The 15797-nt window shown below is 44.3% G+C and overlaps 1 protein-coding gene across 3 annotated transcripts in view; it reads right to left on the minus strand.

The window, feature by feature from the left end:
* Positions 1 to 15797, minus strand: part of capn15 (calpain 15) — a 34126-nt gene that overhangs the window by 6580 nt on the left and 11749 nt on the right. For 2 of the 3 annotated variants that reach the window (XM_075458178.1, XM_075458177.1), the window contains exons 2-7: positions 11273 to 12923; positions 5895 to 6103; positions 3978 to 4161; positions 2974 to 3197; positions 2413 to 2538; positions 1417 to 1569 (exon numbers count right to left, since the gene is read on the minus strand). In XM_075458178.1, the coding sequence (XP_075314293.1) occupies positions 1417 to 1569; positions 2413 to 2538; positions 2974 to 3197; positions 3978 to 4161; positions 5895 to 6103; positions 11273 to 12901 (2525 nt within the window). In that variant the 5' untranslated portion in view covers positions 12902 to 12923. Of the gene's footprint in view, positions 1 to 1416; positions 1570 to 2412; positions 2539 to 2973; positions 3198 to 3977; positions 4162 to 5894; positions 6104 to 11272; positions 12924 to 15519; positions 15614 to 15797 lie in introns of those variants that run through there. The other variant, XM_075458179.1, reaches the window with a different exon arrangement.

A 15797-nucleotide genomic window follows, 5' to 3' on the forward strand; every position in this document is an offset into this window, starting at 1 on the left:
CTTTCTTTCATTTTTTTGGCTTGGCGGCAAAAAAGTAAGTAAAGTAAAGTGCAACGACTCGATTGTTTTTCATACTGCCTCCCTTTTTGCCTCAGTCAAAATGCTAAATGCATCAGTGCTCACTGACTACAACAATGTCATCAGCAGATGAAATTGCCGTTCATAAAAAAGGGGACAGGGGACAGGCAGCAGGCATGCAGAGAAACACACGAGATAATAGCTACCGAAACATTGGTCTAGTGATGCTGTGTATGACTGATGGGCAGGATTAAATCTAATGTGAGAAAATATATGAACAAAAACACAGAGCCATGGCTAATATATAAGCCTCTGCCGCCAAGCCTCTAGAAACCAAAGCAACAACAACAACAACAAGAAAAAACAATGACATCACAGTGTGTGTGTGTGTGTGTGTGTGTGTGTGTGAAATGCCAATCAGAAAGCACAATGTACCAAAAAAAAAAAAAAAAACCCACTATGAGTCAGTATGGTGTAAATAACATATGGCCAAGTCAGAAGTACTTGAGTTATTTTACTGGCCCTATGAGAACAACAGAGTTTACATCTGCTATTCAAAACAGCTGGGGGTGAGTAAATCTTTTATGGGATGAGTCCTCGCAGGAAGTAATACATTTATCACAGGAGAGTGTTTGGTATCGACACAACAAGTGGGTAAATGTGGTTTAGGAATTAGGACTACCCCAGCCAAAATGTAACAAGCAGAGAATTCCGAGTGCATCACACCAAAAGGCACAGGCGCCGACTGTCAAGTCACCTCCGCAGAAACAGAACAGAAGCGATGGCTTATGCTTACAAAGTGTCAGAAACCAGCGTCGCCTGAAAACAACAGCACCACTGCTGGCGACCAGTAGAGAGGAGAGAAGTCATTTGAGACAGAGTGCAGTGGGAGTTACGCTATGAGGTTAACGCCATGTAGAACCAATGTAGCCAGAGCATAAAGCATAAAGATGTCCCAGTGAAAATTAGCCAGATGTTTCCTGCAAAGCAGAGGTTTTTCAAAGGGGAGTTTCAGCTAACGGAAGAGATGATATATTAGACTTTCATAGGTTTTTCCCACTTTCCCTGAAACAAATAAATGCCTTATGACTTTTTTATGTTTTTGGTATTGATGGAATTCAAACAGCCATATTGGGCTATTTAACCCCAGTCTATGGAATCCACTAACATTATCAAGATGCCCTTGGCATCCAGAAATTGAGCAAGACTACCCAGGAACACTGAGGGACGGGGAAGGGAGGCATATTTTTTTCCCGTGTTTTGTCTGCGAGGGACCCACTGACTTAAAACCCCTGATGTAAATGAACCAAAAAAGGTTCCAGACAGATGTACATTCAGTACAAAAACAGAAGCATCTCGCACAAAATCACACTTATATTGTATAAATACGATTATTACTTGATGAAGTCAGTGTACTCCATCCAGAAGACCCCCTCACTACTGCCATGAGCCATCAGCTCATGGCGAAGATGCTGCGGCCATTCCGTCCACTCGTCTGACCAGCTTCCGTTCCAGGAGAAGCGACCCCATGGGTTACGCAGCCGTAACAACCTGGAGCAGAGGCAGAGAGGAAGACAATAGGCAAGGAAAAACAAAACAACAAGCCTGTTAAAAGGATAACAACTTTCAGCCAGCAGAGCATCCCTTTTCTGGCTGAATCCTCTTTTATGGATTATTGCCGAGATTTTACCACCCCATTTCGTTTTACTGCCTCCCCCATACTGTGAAGAACTTAAGACACAATGGAGAACCATATGGGAAAGTCCACACTTTCTTAAGAAAATAAATATATAAAATACAAGTAGATCATTGTCGCCAAATTGCTTTTTCATCTCCTCAAGATACTGGTCAGAAGGATCAACATATATTAGATTAAGTGCTGTGGTCCCTTCTCCCACTGATTGCTTTATGGGAAGTAAATTGAAGTGGCTATGTGTGGCTCTTGAGCAAATTACGTCTGGGATTTTTGGCTTCTTTCAACTTCCTCTCGCTGAAGAGGCTTCCATTGTGTGGATTCACAATGCTACCCTGATCAGAGTGATCAAACTCGGCTGGTGTCCACCTGTGTTTAAGTGGCATCGGGCCTCCAGTCCATTCACCCATGAATCACTTATGAAATACTTTACTGCAGAATGAATCGTTACATCATTTCCACACATACTTTCTTCTATAATATAACATAATTCTAGATATTTTTTCAGTACGCTTTGATTTTTTAAGTCCGTTAAATACAGATATTCTATGTTCAGATTTCCTTTCCCTTATATCAGTTATATCTGTTGCAAAGATCTAACCGATTTAAGTGGGGAGGAAAAACAGGTTGCAACGAAACAAAACACCAACAGCTCAAGACACGTACAGTGGAATGAAGGGAGTTATCTAAACCACACATACCTGTAACCCTGCACATCTCGAACATCCAAGATGGAATATGCGTGTCGCGGCCTCAGGCCCAAAGACTCATAAACGGCATCGTCTACCTTCATGTTACCTCCCCCACACGATGCACCCATCAAAAACCTAAGAGATAAACAAGGTCGTGAGGACACTGATGCCATCACAAACAACGCTCTAACTGCGTCAGTTGAATCTTGACTATCCAGAATTAAAGACAAGAAAACCAAAAACAAATATTAATGTTTGCGTACACATCTGATAGATCGCATTAGGTTTCAGTATGTGACAGCTCCTTCTGTGTTGGTATGTGTCTCTAAGCTTTCCTCTTCCTTTGACAACAATTCTGATGACTTGGCCCTTTTTCATATTTATTGCTCTTGCATCAAACTGCTGATTACTAGCCCTTTTCTCTGACACATGCATGCTGAAATTTAGGCCCCTTTGAAGCATTTTACAGGTTAAAATCAACACTCTTCAGTCACAACAACAAGGTCTTCTTTATTGAGATGTTTACCATTTAGAACTGCGTCTAAAGCAGAAGCTCCATTCGGCTCTTACCCAGCCTCCTTGGAGCTGAGCATCTTGGCCCAGATGAGATCTGTATCGATGGGTTCCTCCCGGGGGTTAGTGGAGCTGACCTGGAGCATGAGGGAGTCACAGGGAGCGCCAGTGAGTGTAGCCAGGCCCTCGATGGCACGCCCTGCCTGCAGGGCAAAGTAGGAACCGTGGAGTTTGGCCAGGGCCTTCTCAATCAGCGCCACCCAGAGTTGCTTCCTCTGGGCCTGGAATGATGGGAAAGAGCAGGAGGAAATATGAGCCTGGCTGGGGAGGACCCACTGGTGCAAGCGGCACGCTGTCATCTTTGCTTTGGTGTTTCACTGTGTTCTCAACCTGTTGACTGTGACTCAAGCGTTTAAGGGACTGTGAACACAATAAACTGATAACAAAGGAGGAAGAATGTATCATCTACTCTTTCTTATCACAGAATAACCATTAAGTGTAGCTGTTCATGCATTTCTAACATGCTCAGTCATCACAGCGAAGGAATTGCTTTTCACCTGCGCTACCCAACATTTCTCCCTCTGTCCCTCGACTTGCTTGTTCATGCCATGCAGTTATGATGATGAGATAAGGTGCAGATAAGAAGTGATGTCTGCCAGCCAGGGAGACGGGAATGTCTCTCTCGCAGGTGAGTCTGCCCGCTTTTATTTCCCTCTGCGTTATTTGTTTTATAATTAAACTCTTTGTTTGACTTGTAATAGCTGATTAATTAGACATGCCTCCACCGTGAGGTCCTTTGAGATGTACTTGTGATAAAAAAGTGGCATAATGAGCTAACCTGAACTCATTAATACAGTAGATAATTATGTAGGGTTCCTGCAGGGTTCACCTAATTGAAATAAATGCTTTTAAAGACGGCTTGAAATGCACTGCGACACATGCATGAAAGATCAGCACAATGAAAGGCAATTAATATTATTTTGTGTTTATGTGTGTCTGCATGTTATAGTAAAGGGTCTCTTTAAGTTCAGACTCCCTCTGTGGTTTTTGGGTTTTCTAACCTGGGAAAAGAGGAGGTAGCCATAGTCATCGCAGGGCAGCATGTCGTCCACCAGCACCGTGGTCCACGTCCCGTCCTTACATAGCCGAACCTGGTAGGCCCCCTCAGGGCAAATGGTCCTGGTGATCATCACCCTCTCCACCAGCTCTGGACGCTCAGCCAACACCGCCAGCGCACTCAGGAACCTGGAGAGATATTAGACTCCATGAACTGGAATATGAGACGTCAGATCAGGGTGGACAGAGTGAGAGGATGAGAGTGAAGCAAAGCCCAAAGTGGATGTGAATCAGCCGATGAAACAAATGGAGAAGCAAAAAAACAGCACTCATAAACCGATTGTGATGGACAGAAAGATGGATCCCGTACGCCCACTTCAGTCAAAGAACAGACAGGCATGCTGAGGAAATGTCAAATGACGAACACAATCATAAAAGGAATAAAAGAAAAAGACTGACAAGCTAAATTTAAGCTGTAAATGTGAGATCAAATCATTCTTTTCCACCTTGATACCTTGAGCAGTTATGAATCTTTCTTCTGCACATTTGGCCCACACTGAAATCAATCACGTGAGTCGAGCCTCTGCGCCCTCTGGTTACCTTCCCATTGATGTCAATTCACCCTGCAGCACGGGCTGAATCCCTAATTAGCTTGCAAGGAAATAAATTCGCCAAAAATCCAGATCCATCTAATTCTTCTACACGTGGGAAATACAGCTGGGGACAGAGGGACTGAACTTAAAAGGAAGCTTGGTGAAAATATAGAAACAGATTATGAGAGACTAATGGAAGTGTGGTAAAAAGTTGATGTATCGGGAGAACAAGCTAAAAACATTTCTGTGTTTGCTGCTGATGTTGCACATCCAAAAGTTTAATCTCTGCACTAACCTTATACCTAATATTTATCAAAATGAATGAATACTTCTGCTATTGGGAATAGTGGCACAGCATATTAGAGAAAAGGACTATCCATTTCAGTCTACTCATTATTGTGTGTTAGCACAGCAGCAATTGGAGGGCTGAAACTCTTGTGTGGGCTTGGAAATGTGCATTACTGAAGCTATATTCCTTCTGTTCAAGCAGCAGCTGAGCGAGGCTAACCGGTCCATTCAATGGCTTATAAAACTGGCAAAAAACAATCCAATAAAAATACAATTAGCTGTATCACAATACGACTTTGATGTCAGCTTGAGTTGCAGCCGTTCTCAAGGACAAAGGTGAATGGCAATATTCAATTTTTTTCTTTTTCCTGCTGTGTGTTTGTGTGTGTGTGTGTGTGTGTGTGTGTGTGTGTGTGTAAAAGAGTGAGAGATGAAGCCTATGAGAAAGAATTTAGGTTACATCCTGTTGCGAGTGAGAGGATTTGCCTCTGGGGAGGGTTATTTTTGATAAGCTGTGTGTGCTGGTGATGAAGTGGAAAGTTGTATTGGGACAACTTTGTGAGTGACTGCCCTTTGTTGTGTGTGCGTGTGTGGGATGATGAAGAAAGGCAACAGACATAAGCGCCCACATCGAAGGACACACAGAACAAGGGCGAGAAGATAAAGTATGTGTCCAGACTCACATTTCTGTGAATAATCTCTCTGTCAGGTGTGTCTGTACAATTGTCCAACTCCACATGGCTTGGGCTCCCATTTAATTTTTTTTTCTTTTTTCTCTTTAAATCCTACCAATTTTTCAGCCTTTTGCTTTCTCCTCCTTCATCTGTTGTTCCACTGCCTCCATCTTTGTCTTTATAGTTGTGCTACAGTTGTGCTTTATGTTGTTTGCTTTATATTCCTCTAATCTTTCACAGAGATTGAACAGAATAGAAACTTTGCCTTTGATATTGGGGATGTGTAGCTACTTTGGGTCAGGGCATATTACACTGATTAACCTCCTGTGTGTCATTGTATTTATTTTTTGTTTTTGCGACAGCTCACCAGCAGTTTCCAAGGAGCCCTTGGAGGATGTCAGAGGGCCTTGGCGTGCGGAAGACGGACCACTTGACACCTCGGTCTTTGAAGTTGCTGCAGTTGATCTCGTGAGGGCGAAGCCACTTCTTGATTCGCTGCTGGACACTGTCGCCCTCAGGAAACCCCACAGAGCGAGGTCCCGGGGGGAAACTGTCATCCACAAAGTTGACTGTGTTCTGAACAAGGACAACAGAGACAGCGGACTTTAAAGAGGAGACTTGACGAATGAGTAAACCTGTTCCAATCTCTGCTGGGACACGGCAGATTAAAAAGTCCAACTTCTAATTATGTCAACAGGAGATGGAGAGAGCACTCAAAATAAAGCTTTGCCAACAGCTCATGCAATCCTGAAGGAGTGCTTGAGCTTCAAGCCATGCTGCATTTCTATTATAACACTGTTTTCAAGGTGAGTGATAATTAATGCAGGCCACCACAGGCTTGCACATAAGCCCTATAATAATATCCATAATGCTGGGATGAATAAACGCAAATAATTGCCATCACATTTTTTTCACGAGGCAGGAGGAATTTCTTCCATTCTTAGTGTAGCAGAATACATGTACACAGCACAGTGTAATACAGTAAAATGTTGCTGCCTCTCTGCTGGACATAGACTACATGGTTACATTAACATATAAAAAGCCGACACACGAGCTGCTCATCTGAAACTCTCGTGAACAGAGAGACAGCGCACGCCAAACCAAAACCAATTTCCAGTTTACTGTGTAAGAAGTGGGCTTGGCAAGTTGTTTTGCGAGGCAAAACCGATGGCTCACAGTGAAGCGAATTGATTGGGAACCATCCCCGGCAATCCCGTTTTGCAACCTCGATGCAGCATCGGCTGCCACACAGAATCGTTTCAACGCTTCCCTCCCACTCCAACCATCCAAGGTCTTGACATGGCTTACAGAATCTGGAGTTCACCGGCTTCCGTGTGACCCTCGTGTATGCTTTGATTTTGTGAGATTTTCAGGTCGCTTTGGATTTTCCTTAGAAGGAGAGAGCAAAGCTTTGGCCCTCAATGCATACAGAGATGGAGATTCTTAATAATGCATTGCAAAAAAATATAGTCTACCCATTAAAGGGGAAGTTGTTTTTTTTTTTTTTTTTTTTTTTTTTTTTTAAACCTGGACCTTATTTCTGGCATAAAATACGTTCATCTACTCACCGGTAACGGTTTGGTGAAAGTCGGCGTCCGGAAGATATTTAGATCACTCGGGATCTGCGTATATCCATATAACGGGAGAGAACAGGGCATAGATAATACAGCCTCTAAATAAGGCATTATCTGTCTTTATTTCACCGATACTTTAAGACAAATGAATGAATGAACGTGTACTATTGCAATTCTGTTAGTCAGAGCTTTCGGAACAACACGGAAGCTCTGAACTAACAGAACTGCATCAGTACACATTCATTCATCTTCCTTGAATCTTAGATCTTAGATTCCTTGCTCTTACATCCAAGGATTCAGGTCAGCTAGTCCAGTCCAGAGTCCAGACTAAACACAGAGAAGCAGCATTTAGCTGTTATGCTGCAAACAAGTGGACCAAACTGCCAGTGGAGATTAAACTTTCACCAAATGTAGAGATTTCCAGGTTAAAAACATTTCTTTTCTCATGTGTCTATGCATGAAATCTGCACGATATCTTTGAACTTATCTAGACTTTTGCTTGTTTTTAATCATTTTATTTCTTTCTTTTTGTATTCTTTTATGTATTTTTAATGCTTCTTCCACTCCCTGCTGCAATGCTTTTATTTTATGTAAAGCACTTTGAATTGTTTTGTACATGAAATGTGCTATACAAATAAATTTGACTTTGACTTTAAAGTATCGGTGAAATAAAGACAGATAATGCCTTATTTAGAGGGTGTATTATCTATGCCCTGTTCTCTCCCGCTATATGGATATACGCGGATCTCGAGTGATCCAAATATCGTCCAAAGGACAGCGACTTTGACCAAACCGTTACCGGTGAGTAGATGAACATATTTTATGCCAGAAATAAGGTCCAGGTTCGAAAAAACCCGAACTTCCCCTTTAATAAGAGTACAACAAAAGGAAATGGATGGTGTGTTAGAAATATAAAGCACAACATGTAAAGCAGGATATAAACTTGAATGTGTCCTGTTGTTTACAGGTTAGGAGGTTTCCACATCAGTCAGACAGTTTGGGGGACTGTCTGCACTGGGTGAACCTGGTCATGCTGTCTTTGATTCCATCCCTGGGCACAAGCCAGCATGCAAACCCACAAGTGCAATCAGCCAATTCACCCGCTGCCTTCCTTTCATCTCACAGACAACACAGAGCTGGCAGCAATACAAGGGCTTTATTTCCCTTTAGTTAAGGACAAGAAGCTCATAACAAGATGTCTACGTGTTACTGCACTGATCTCTTAAATGTGGAGACAAAATAAAACTATCCAATAACAGCCTGGCAGATACAGAACTGTCACAGAGTGCAAACCCATCATTGCAGGAAGCCTGAATTTACAGTCCAACCTGCAAACCATCCATCTTCTATACCCGCTCAATCCAATTCAGGGTCACTGGGGGGGGGGGGGGATGTTAGCTGGAACCTATTCCAGCTAACATCAGAAGAAAGGCAGGGTTCACCCTGAAGGGGTCGCCAGAGCACCGAAGGGTCAACAGAGAGACAAACGAGACAACAACCATGCACGCTAGCACCCACTCCTAAGGTCAGTTTAGAATCACCGTCTAACCTAACATGCACGTTTTTGGATGGTGGGAGGAAGCCGGAGTACCCGAAAACCCACGCAGGTGTGATGGCTTCCACACAGAAAGTTCGCAGCAAAGATATGACCTAGGAACTTTCTTGCCGCGATGAGATGGTGCTAACCGTCTCACCCGGGTGCGGCTCGCCCACAAAAATACTGCCAACACATAGTATGAAAGGGAGTTCAAAACAAAACAAACAGACAACCTGTTATCGTATAGAATAATTTGGCTGTTACCAAAGAGAGTAACACAGAAAGGAAACAGAAACCCGCTCGAGCCTTGCTCTGTTTTACAGTTCACAAGTGAAGCTGAAGGCTGTTAGGCGCGTTTACTTGTTAGGCGCAGCGAGTAACCAGACACGCTCCAGGGCACTGGCATCAAGCACACACACACACATCACTCGCAAATCCGTTCGAGGAGAGTCAAAAGCATAGAGCCCAGAAAGACAAATTGGACTCCGGTGAAAAGAGAATATACACAACAACAGAACTCCGGCTCCACTGTTGGTGTTTATCATTTGCTGCAATACGGACAAATGGCAAAATACCACGTCCTTGCATTTCATCAACAGCACCACCTGCTTAATCCAATCAGCTAAGAAAGACAATCATGCACTCTGCAACCCGCCCCCCGTATTCTTGTGGTCAGACTGCCCACATATCTTGTAAAAGGGCAAACCAAAAGCTTCTATCATTATTAAATTTCCACCACCAGGGTTTTGGTGCTTCTTTACTGTTAGCGTCTTCTCATATTTGGATTCGAAAGACCAAACAGCCCTTGCTTGTTTATTTACCCCTCTTTGTCTCTTTGGCCACCAAACCAGAGATGCAGCAATTGATGCTGTTCGTAATTAAATTGACTATAAGCAAGCAGATCACTCCTTCTCCTCACTTCCCTTGCGCTGCCGCTAAAAATAGGCCAGCCCCGTGTTCACCTTAACGCACACACAGCCAGCCAGCCACACACACCGACTGCTACACGGGAGACCCGAGTGCATTTGTGTGGAAAGGGTGGATGGGCGTCGTGGGTGGAAAGTGGAAAGTATATTTTGAGGTTGTAGCATAGATTAAAAGAAAAAAGAAAAACCGAGATGAGCATGTGGGGATAGATGTGATGGAAGGAGAAGGGATGAGAAGGAGAGGAAGACGGGGGAAATACTTTGAAGAGCACAGAGGGGCAGAGCTAAAATATTTGAGGTGAAAATGAAAGATGAGAAAAGAAAGTGAAAAAGTTAAGTTAGGAAACGAGGGCAAGTGTGGGGATGAGGGACCTTTGATGTCTTTTATTTCTACTAAGTCGTGCCACTCGCCCCACACACACACACACTCACAGATTCTGGCCCTGTGACTTTAAAGAAGGTATCAATAACCCACACTCAAACAAACTGAGTTAATATACAGCCGCTGTTTCCTGAATCTAAACGGTTCTGAATTATTCAGTGACCCCATTTTTTTCCTCCCTTTTTTATTTAATAAAATTTGCCAAATTGGAATCAGTGTAATGAGTCGTAAATGGTTCAAATGAACCCTTCTAACAGTCCCGCGTGCATATCCATGACAACATAATAAAGACTTATAAAAGGTTCAGTTCTGTAGAAACAAAGCGAGCTTGAAGTCGTGTGACACAAAGAAAAATAACAAAGGTTGTCGCATCCTAACTATAGTTGCCGGGGAGGACATTTCTGCATCTCCAAGCAGCTGCCACGATGAAAAGCACCAATCGGCTGTCACAGACAACACAATAGACCTCAAAGTCCTTTTGATCTTTAGCGTTTAATGCAGAAGCACTGAAGCAGGTAAAAATGCATCATTATTTGAAGTTGTTATGACAACAGAGTTCTCTTTAATCACAAAAGATTCCAATTAGCTGTGTTTCCCTAGTGTTTCCCCCCCATTAGGAAACAACCAGAATGATTCCCATTTCTGGCTTTTTTTTTTTTTTTTCCATTTTCCATTTTCCTCAAATCTGCTATTTCAGTATTAATTCTGATCCTTTAAAGAAATGGCTAAACTGAGGGGAAAGAAGTTCCTTTTAAAAGGAAACTGCATTTAGATTGCTAAAAATGTCACGCCGGCAGGTCTGCCCTTTATCTGTGTAACTCTGTGTCACAGAGAGAACACTTTCAGTCATGACGCATAACTTTTTTTTAAGTGACTTCACTGAGAATTGGGGGTACTTCTGAGTAGAAAAATGACAATCTGCAGCTCACTTAGCTTTCGAATTTGTTTCATTGCTTGAGACTCAGCTAATAAAGCAAATGCTAACAGAGGCAATAACAAAACCTTTAACATTTCGCAAAAATTAGAGAACAATGCCAGAGTCATAACAAAAAGCAGAATTACAAAGAGGGAACTTTGCGCAGGAAGGCAGTAAATGCATTATTTATAAGTAGCTTCTGGAAAAGAAATGACCAATGCCAGTTGTCTGCATATGAAAATGCTCAACTACTTGGACAATACTTTACATTTTCACACTTGAAAGAAGATGCAGATGTAACCCATTGCTTAGATATCACAACAGACAGCCCCAAGCTCTTAAAATTCCTCTAAAACATGCACAGGGACTGTCTTTTTTGATTTTCCTTGCAACCACTATGCTTCTCTTACCTCTCTGCAGAAGCTGACTATGTTCTCCAAAAGCTCCTTGGCCTCGCCTTCATCATTGCGTCGACGGGCGTCAACGTGCATACTTTCCCTTCTCTTGAGGGGCTTGATCACCTTGCGGAGGGTGAGGTACTGCTGGGGTGTGTGGCATGCTGCACAGTTCTTGGCCTTGTTGTCATTGAGAAGCGTACATGCCGGGCAGCTCCACTGTCCTAACTTCTCCTGAAGGCTAGATGAGGCGGAGGAACCAGAGGAAGCAACTGCAGAAGAGGAGGAGGGAAACCCCCGGGCCTGTTTCCGTGTTTTATGACCTGAGGAGGATGAAGAGGAGGAAGGTGTACAGGAGCAGGATGCAGAGCCGGGCCCTGATGGGAGGCCACAGTGGGTGCAGCAACGGGACAGGGGGGACTGCTGCTCCTGAAAGCCATGCAGTTTGGAAGAACCACAAGCGGAGCACTTGGGTGCACCTGTAGGGTTGCGCAAGGTGCACTTAGAGCAAGCCCATGTGCTAAAGTCTGGGCTAGATGGGCTGGCTGGGGTAAATCGTACCGTCTCACAGCCTACCAGGTCAATGAGGTCAGCCCCAGCCTGTGATGATCTGCAGGACTCACACTTAGATGAGCCACCTGGGTTGGGTAGGGAGCAGCTAGGGCACTTCCAGGTGGGGGGAGCAGATGGAACAAGGTGGGGGGTCAGTGGGTGGTGACCATCTTCCTCCTCCAAGATACTGAGGCGCTTGCTGGGGTATGAAGGTTCTTGGGGCTGGGCATGCTTGGGCTTGGCTGGTCGCTGTGGGGCTGGCTGGGGTGGCACACTGGCTGTTGAAGGAGAGGTGGGGCTGGGTGTGTTGGTTCCTGGGTTTTGTGGGCGCCCGGGAGGGGGTACCTCTCTCCTACTGCGGGGCACAGGATTGTTTTGGAGGGAAGAGAAAGAAGAGAAAGGGGAAGAGAGGGTCTGTGAAGACACTTGGGGCGATTCTTGAGGGTCACAGGGAGGGGCTGGCGGAGAGTCATCTGTTAAGTCAATGAGTAGCGGTGCTGACCCGGGTGTATGAACAGGAAACCCCAGCACAGGTGTGCGCACCTCAGGCACCACCAGTGCTTCTGGGGGGATTTTAGGTAAAGACAGTTTTCTGGGTCCACCACAGGCTGAGCATGACAGTGCGACAGGGGTGTTAAGGAGTGTGCACCGTGGGCAAGCCCAGCCCGAGTGCCCCCCCTCCAGACCACCCACCTCCCCGTTGCTCTCAGACCGCCGTAGCACTTCCTCCTTAGCTGGATGCTGTCCATGGGGCTCAAGTAGAACTGTGGGAGTGATGGTAGGTGTTGTGGGTTCATTCGGAGCGGATGGGAGACCATTGGCAGTGGCAGCTATTGTGGTGGTAGGGGGGGTGTGGGTGGTAGGGGATGGACCAAAGCCACAGACGGAGCAGGCTCCAGACCCCTGGGGATTGTTGAGCGTACAGCGGGGACAGGCCCAGCGATGTTCCTCAGTGCTGCTCAGCCGCAGGATCTGGTTCAGATCGGGCTTCTGGCGCGGTGCCTCACAGATGGAACAGCGAGGTGCTGCACCGGCATTTAAGAAGGTGCAGCGTCCACATGACCACTCGCTGCCTCGCACTGCTGCTGCCATGGAACCAGGAGAGTGAGAGTGGCTGGAAAACAGCAAACAATGAATCAGAACAAATTCAACAAAGAAAACATTTAGTAAAACCTTTTTGTTGTATAGCTGGAAGTGTCTGGCAGATTTGGATTTGTGTTAAGTGCACTTGAGATATTTCATTCTGTAAAACTCGCAGTAATATTGAAACAAAGTGTCAATATATCAATGGGAGAGAGGTGAAAAAGACAGATGCACATGAGTAAGAAATTATTGAAAAGCCAGAGAATGAATATATGCTTCTAGGAACAAGGCTGATAATATTCAGGAAAATATGTCTGAGAAATGCAAGAGGAGGAGAGAGAGACAAAATTAGAAAAGAAAAGTAGTGTGAGAGGGAAAGATTAGCCAGCGCAAAGGCAAAAATGAAATCTCACTCCTGGGGGCACTGAGGGCAGTAAATCCATATACAATGGCCACCTGATTAGAGCCAGGGAGACAGCACAGAGAGGGCGAGCCAGAGGGGAGAAGAGAAGATGAGGCTGCTTGCCTGAGAATATTAGGCCAACATTGCCTGAGTCCCCGTGACTGACACTTATTAGAATGGGAAAAACACATGGGATCGCTTCCACTTTATATTAGCACCTCTTTCCCAACTCAGTGAATGCTAATGCAGGGAAGATGGGGCAACTTAAGGTCATGTCAATCCCATGCCCAAATGAATTTGGAATGGATGAGTGTATTCCTTCATGCAGCACTTATGACTTTGGCATATTTTAAAGAGAAAGCACTCATGCAGCTAGAGTTAAAGTAATACAAAAACCGACCACTATCAATACAGTTAACTCTTTCGGTGCCAAAGACGTCTATAGACGTCAATTGCGTTTTTTAACGGAGCGGGCTGGGGGACAATCTAGCGGAGTTTGTCACTAAATCTTAGGCTTGAAAACACTAAACAGAGAATATACTGGCAAAATTACCCGCAAGGTGGCAGCAGTGCCACTTTGCACAAAAAAAAGAAGCTTGTTTTCTCCGTTTTTTTGGTCAAACAGCTGTTTTTGGTGAAACCAACCTATGTTCTACTGTCTATTACTAAAGGACTGAAAATGGTAGAAACAAGCTTTTTTTTCCTGGTGAAAGAAGAGAGTCTACTCTTTCGTTTGGTAATTTCGGTTTTCTGTGGGTCTTGGAAAATCAGTCAAAATACTGTAAAACACTTGGCAGTATGGCTCTCTCTTCACTGAAAATGGCTGGCAGCCAATGAGTTAACAGAACTCAATCGGTGTAAACAGCACAGGGACGAATTCTAGTCAGGCTCCTCTGCCGATTTCCACTCCCTGCAAATATAAACCGAAAAGCAGTCTCTTATTGTAGATTGACTTGCATGCAAAATTCACTCTGTGTGCCTGCAGTCCAGTCAATCTGACTTATTGACAGTGGGTGTATTAGGGCCTTTAGAGGTAGAGCGGCACAGCTGGATACTTGCAGCTCTGCACGAGAGGTTTGGAAAAGGACAGCGCCAAGGGGCGGACAGGGTCACCGTCTCAACGAGTCCATAAATGTCACTGTCACTCAAGCTGCTCGTGTGTGAACATGTGGCAACATGGGAGTTTTAGAAAAGTGTCAGGTGCTAAGAGCTAGAATACTGGAGTGCTTTTCACATTGACCCCAGAGGGAAAGACGCTGCATTTCTACCTTTTAGTTTTTTGTTTTTCTGTTTTGAAGAATAGACTGAAATGTAAGGATGCTTTCATCAAAAGCTTCGTAAGGTTTATGGTTATTTGTGTAAAAAAAAAAAAAAAAAAAAAAAAAGAAGAAGTAAATTCCCTGTAGAAACACCCTGTTTGTCTTTGAAAAAACATCGTCAAAAATCTTTTGTTTTCATATCATTACATATGGGGGGGGGGCAATCTCACAGGTCACAAGAGATTTTAATACAGCTGAAGTTAAGAGTTGTTGGATAGGCTGGGTTCTGCTCTCCTACTGCATTGCTGTGCATCCAGACCAGCTAACTGCCCTTAGTTCAACTCCATTAAACCCTTTCAAATCAAGCAAATCTTAAGGACCCCAGGAAACCTCTTACAGATAGCATCCAGCACACTGTCCTTTCCTATCATCAACTCTCATCCCTGAGGTAAAGAGGAAAATGACAGCAAGGAGCAATGCGTCTCCTCGGTGCCTCTGTGCTCGTGTGTATACAGGGAGCTATTTTTTATCCATAATTGTAGCATAGTTGCTAGGATTATTTTCTACCTACACTTTTGGAGAAGTACTGAAGCAGAAGTCCCAGAGCTTTATGTCAGGAGCCATTAGCCTTGTATTCATTCTCTTGAGCTGAAGTTAGCACTCCCCCTTAAAGAAGGGCCCCCTGGCGTGAGGAGAAAACTCGGACTTCCAATGATAACAAGTCAAACATGGAAAACACAACTGAAGATTTCGTTTTCTGAAGTCTTTTATCTCACAGTGCTATTTGCAAAAACAATCCAAAATTGATTTTTGAACAAAACAAAAATCTAAAGCATATTGTGGACCATACTTTACCCGTGTCTTGAGACAACAACAAATCCTGTGCATGTCAGCATGTCAGAAAAACATGGTGGAATGGAATAAAGTGGCAGCCCGACGCTAGCTTCGATGGCACATGCTCATACCGTGTTTGGCTCTCCGAAGGCCTGCCTATCTGAGGACTGCAATCAGCGACGACGACAACAACAGAAAGTGTCAGCACCTTGTATTTGATGACTGGTTCTGCCCTGTGGCCATTTTCATAACTGTCAAACCTCCTCCATCTGCAGCAGGAGAGCAAAGTCACAGTGTCAGGCAGCAACAGACTTTCTTAAAGACAGCGATTTGGTTCTTACTGAGACACGGGCATCGCAGTCATTGTTTACTTCTAAAGCACACGTTGTAAGAGAGTTTGATTAGGGCG

The sequence above is a fragment of the Odontesthes bonariensis genome, chromosome 23 (genome assembly GCF_027942865.1).
Source record: "Odontesthes bonariensis isolate fOdoBon6 chromosome 23, fOdoBon6.hap1, whole genome shotgun sequence".
Lineage (NCBI taxonomy): Eukaryota > Metazoa > Chordata > Actinopteri > Atheriniformes > Atherinopsidae > Odontesthes > Odontesthes bonariensis.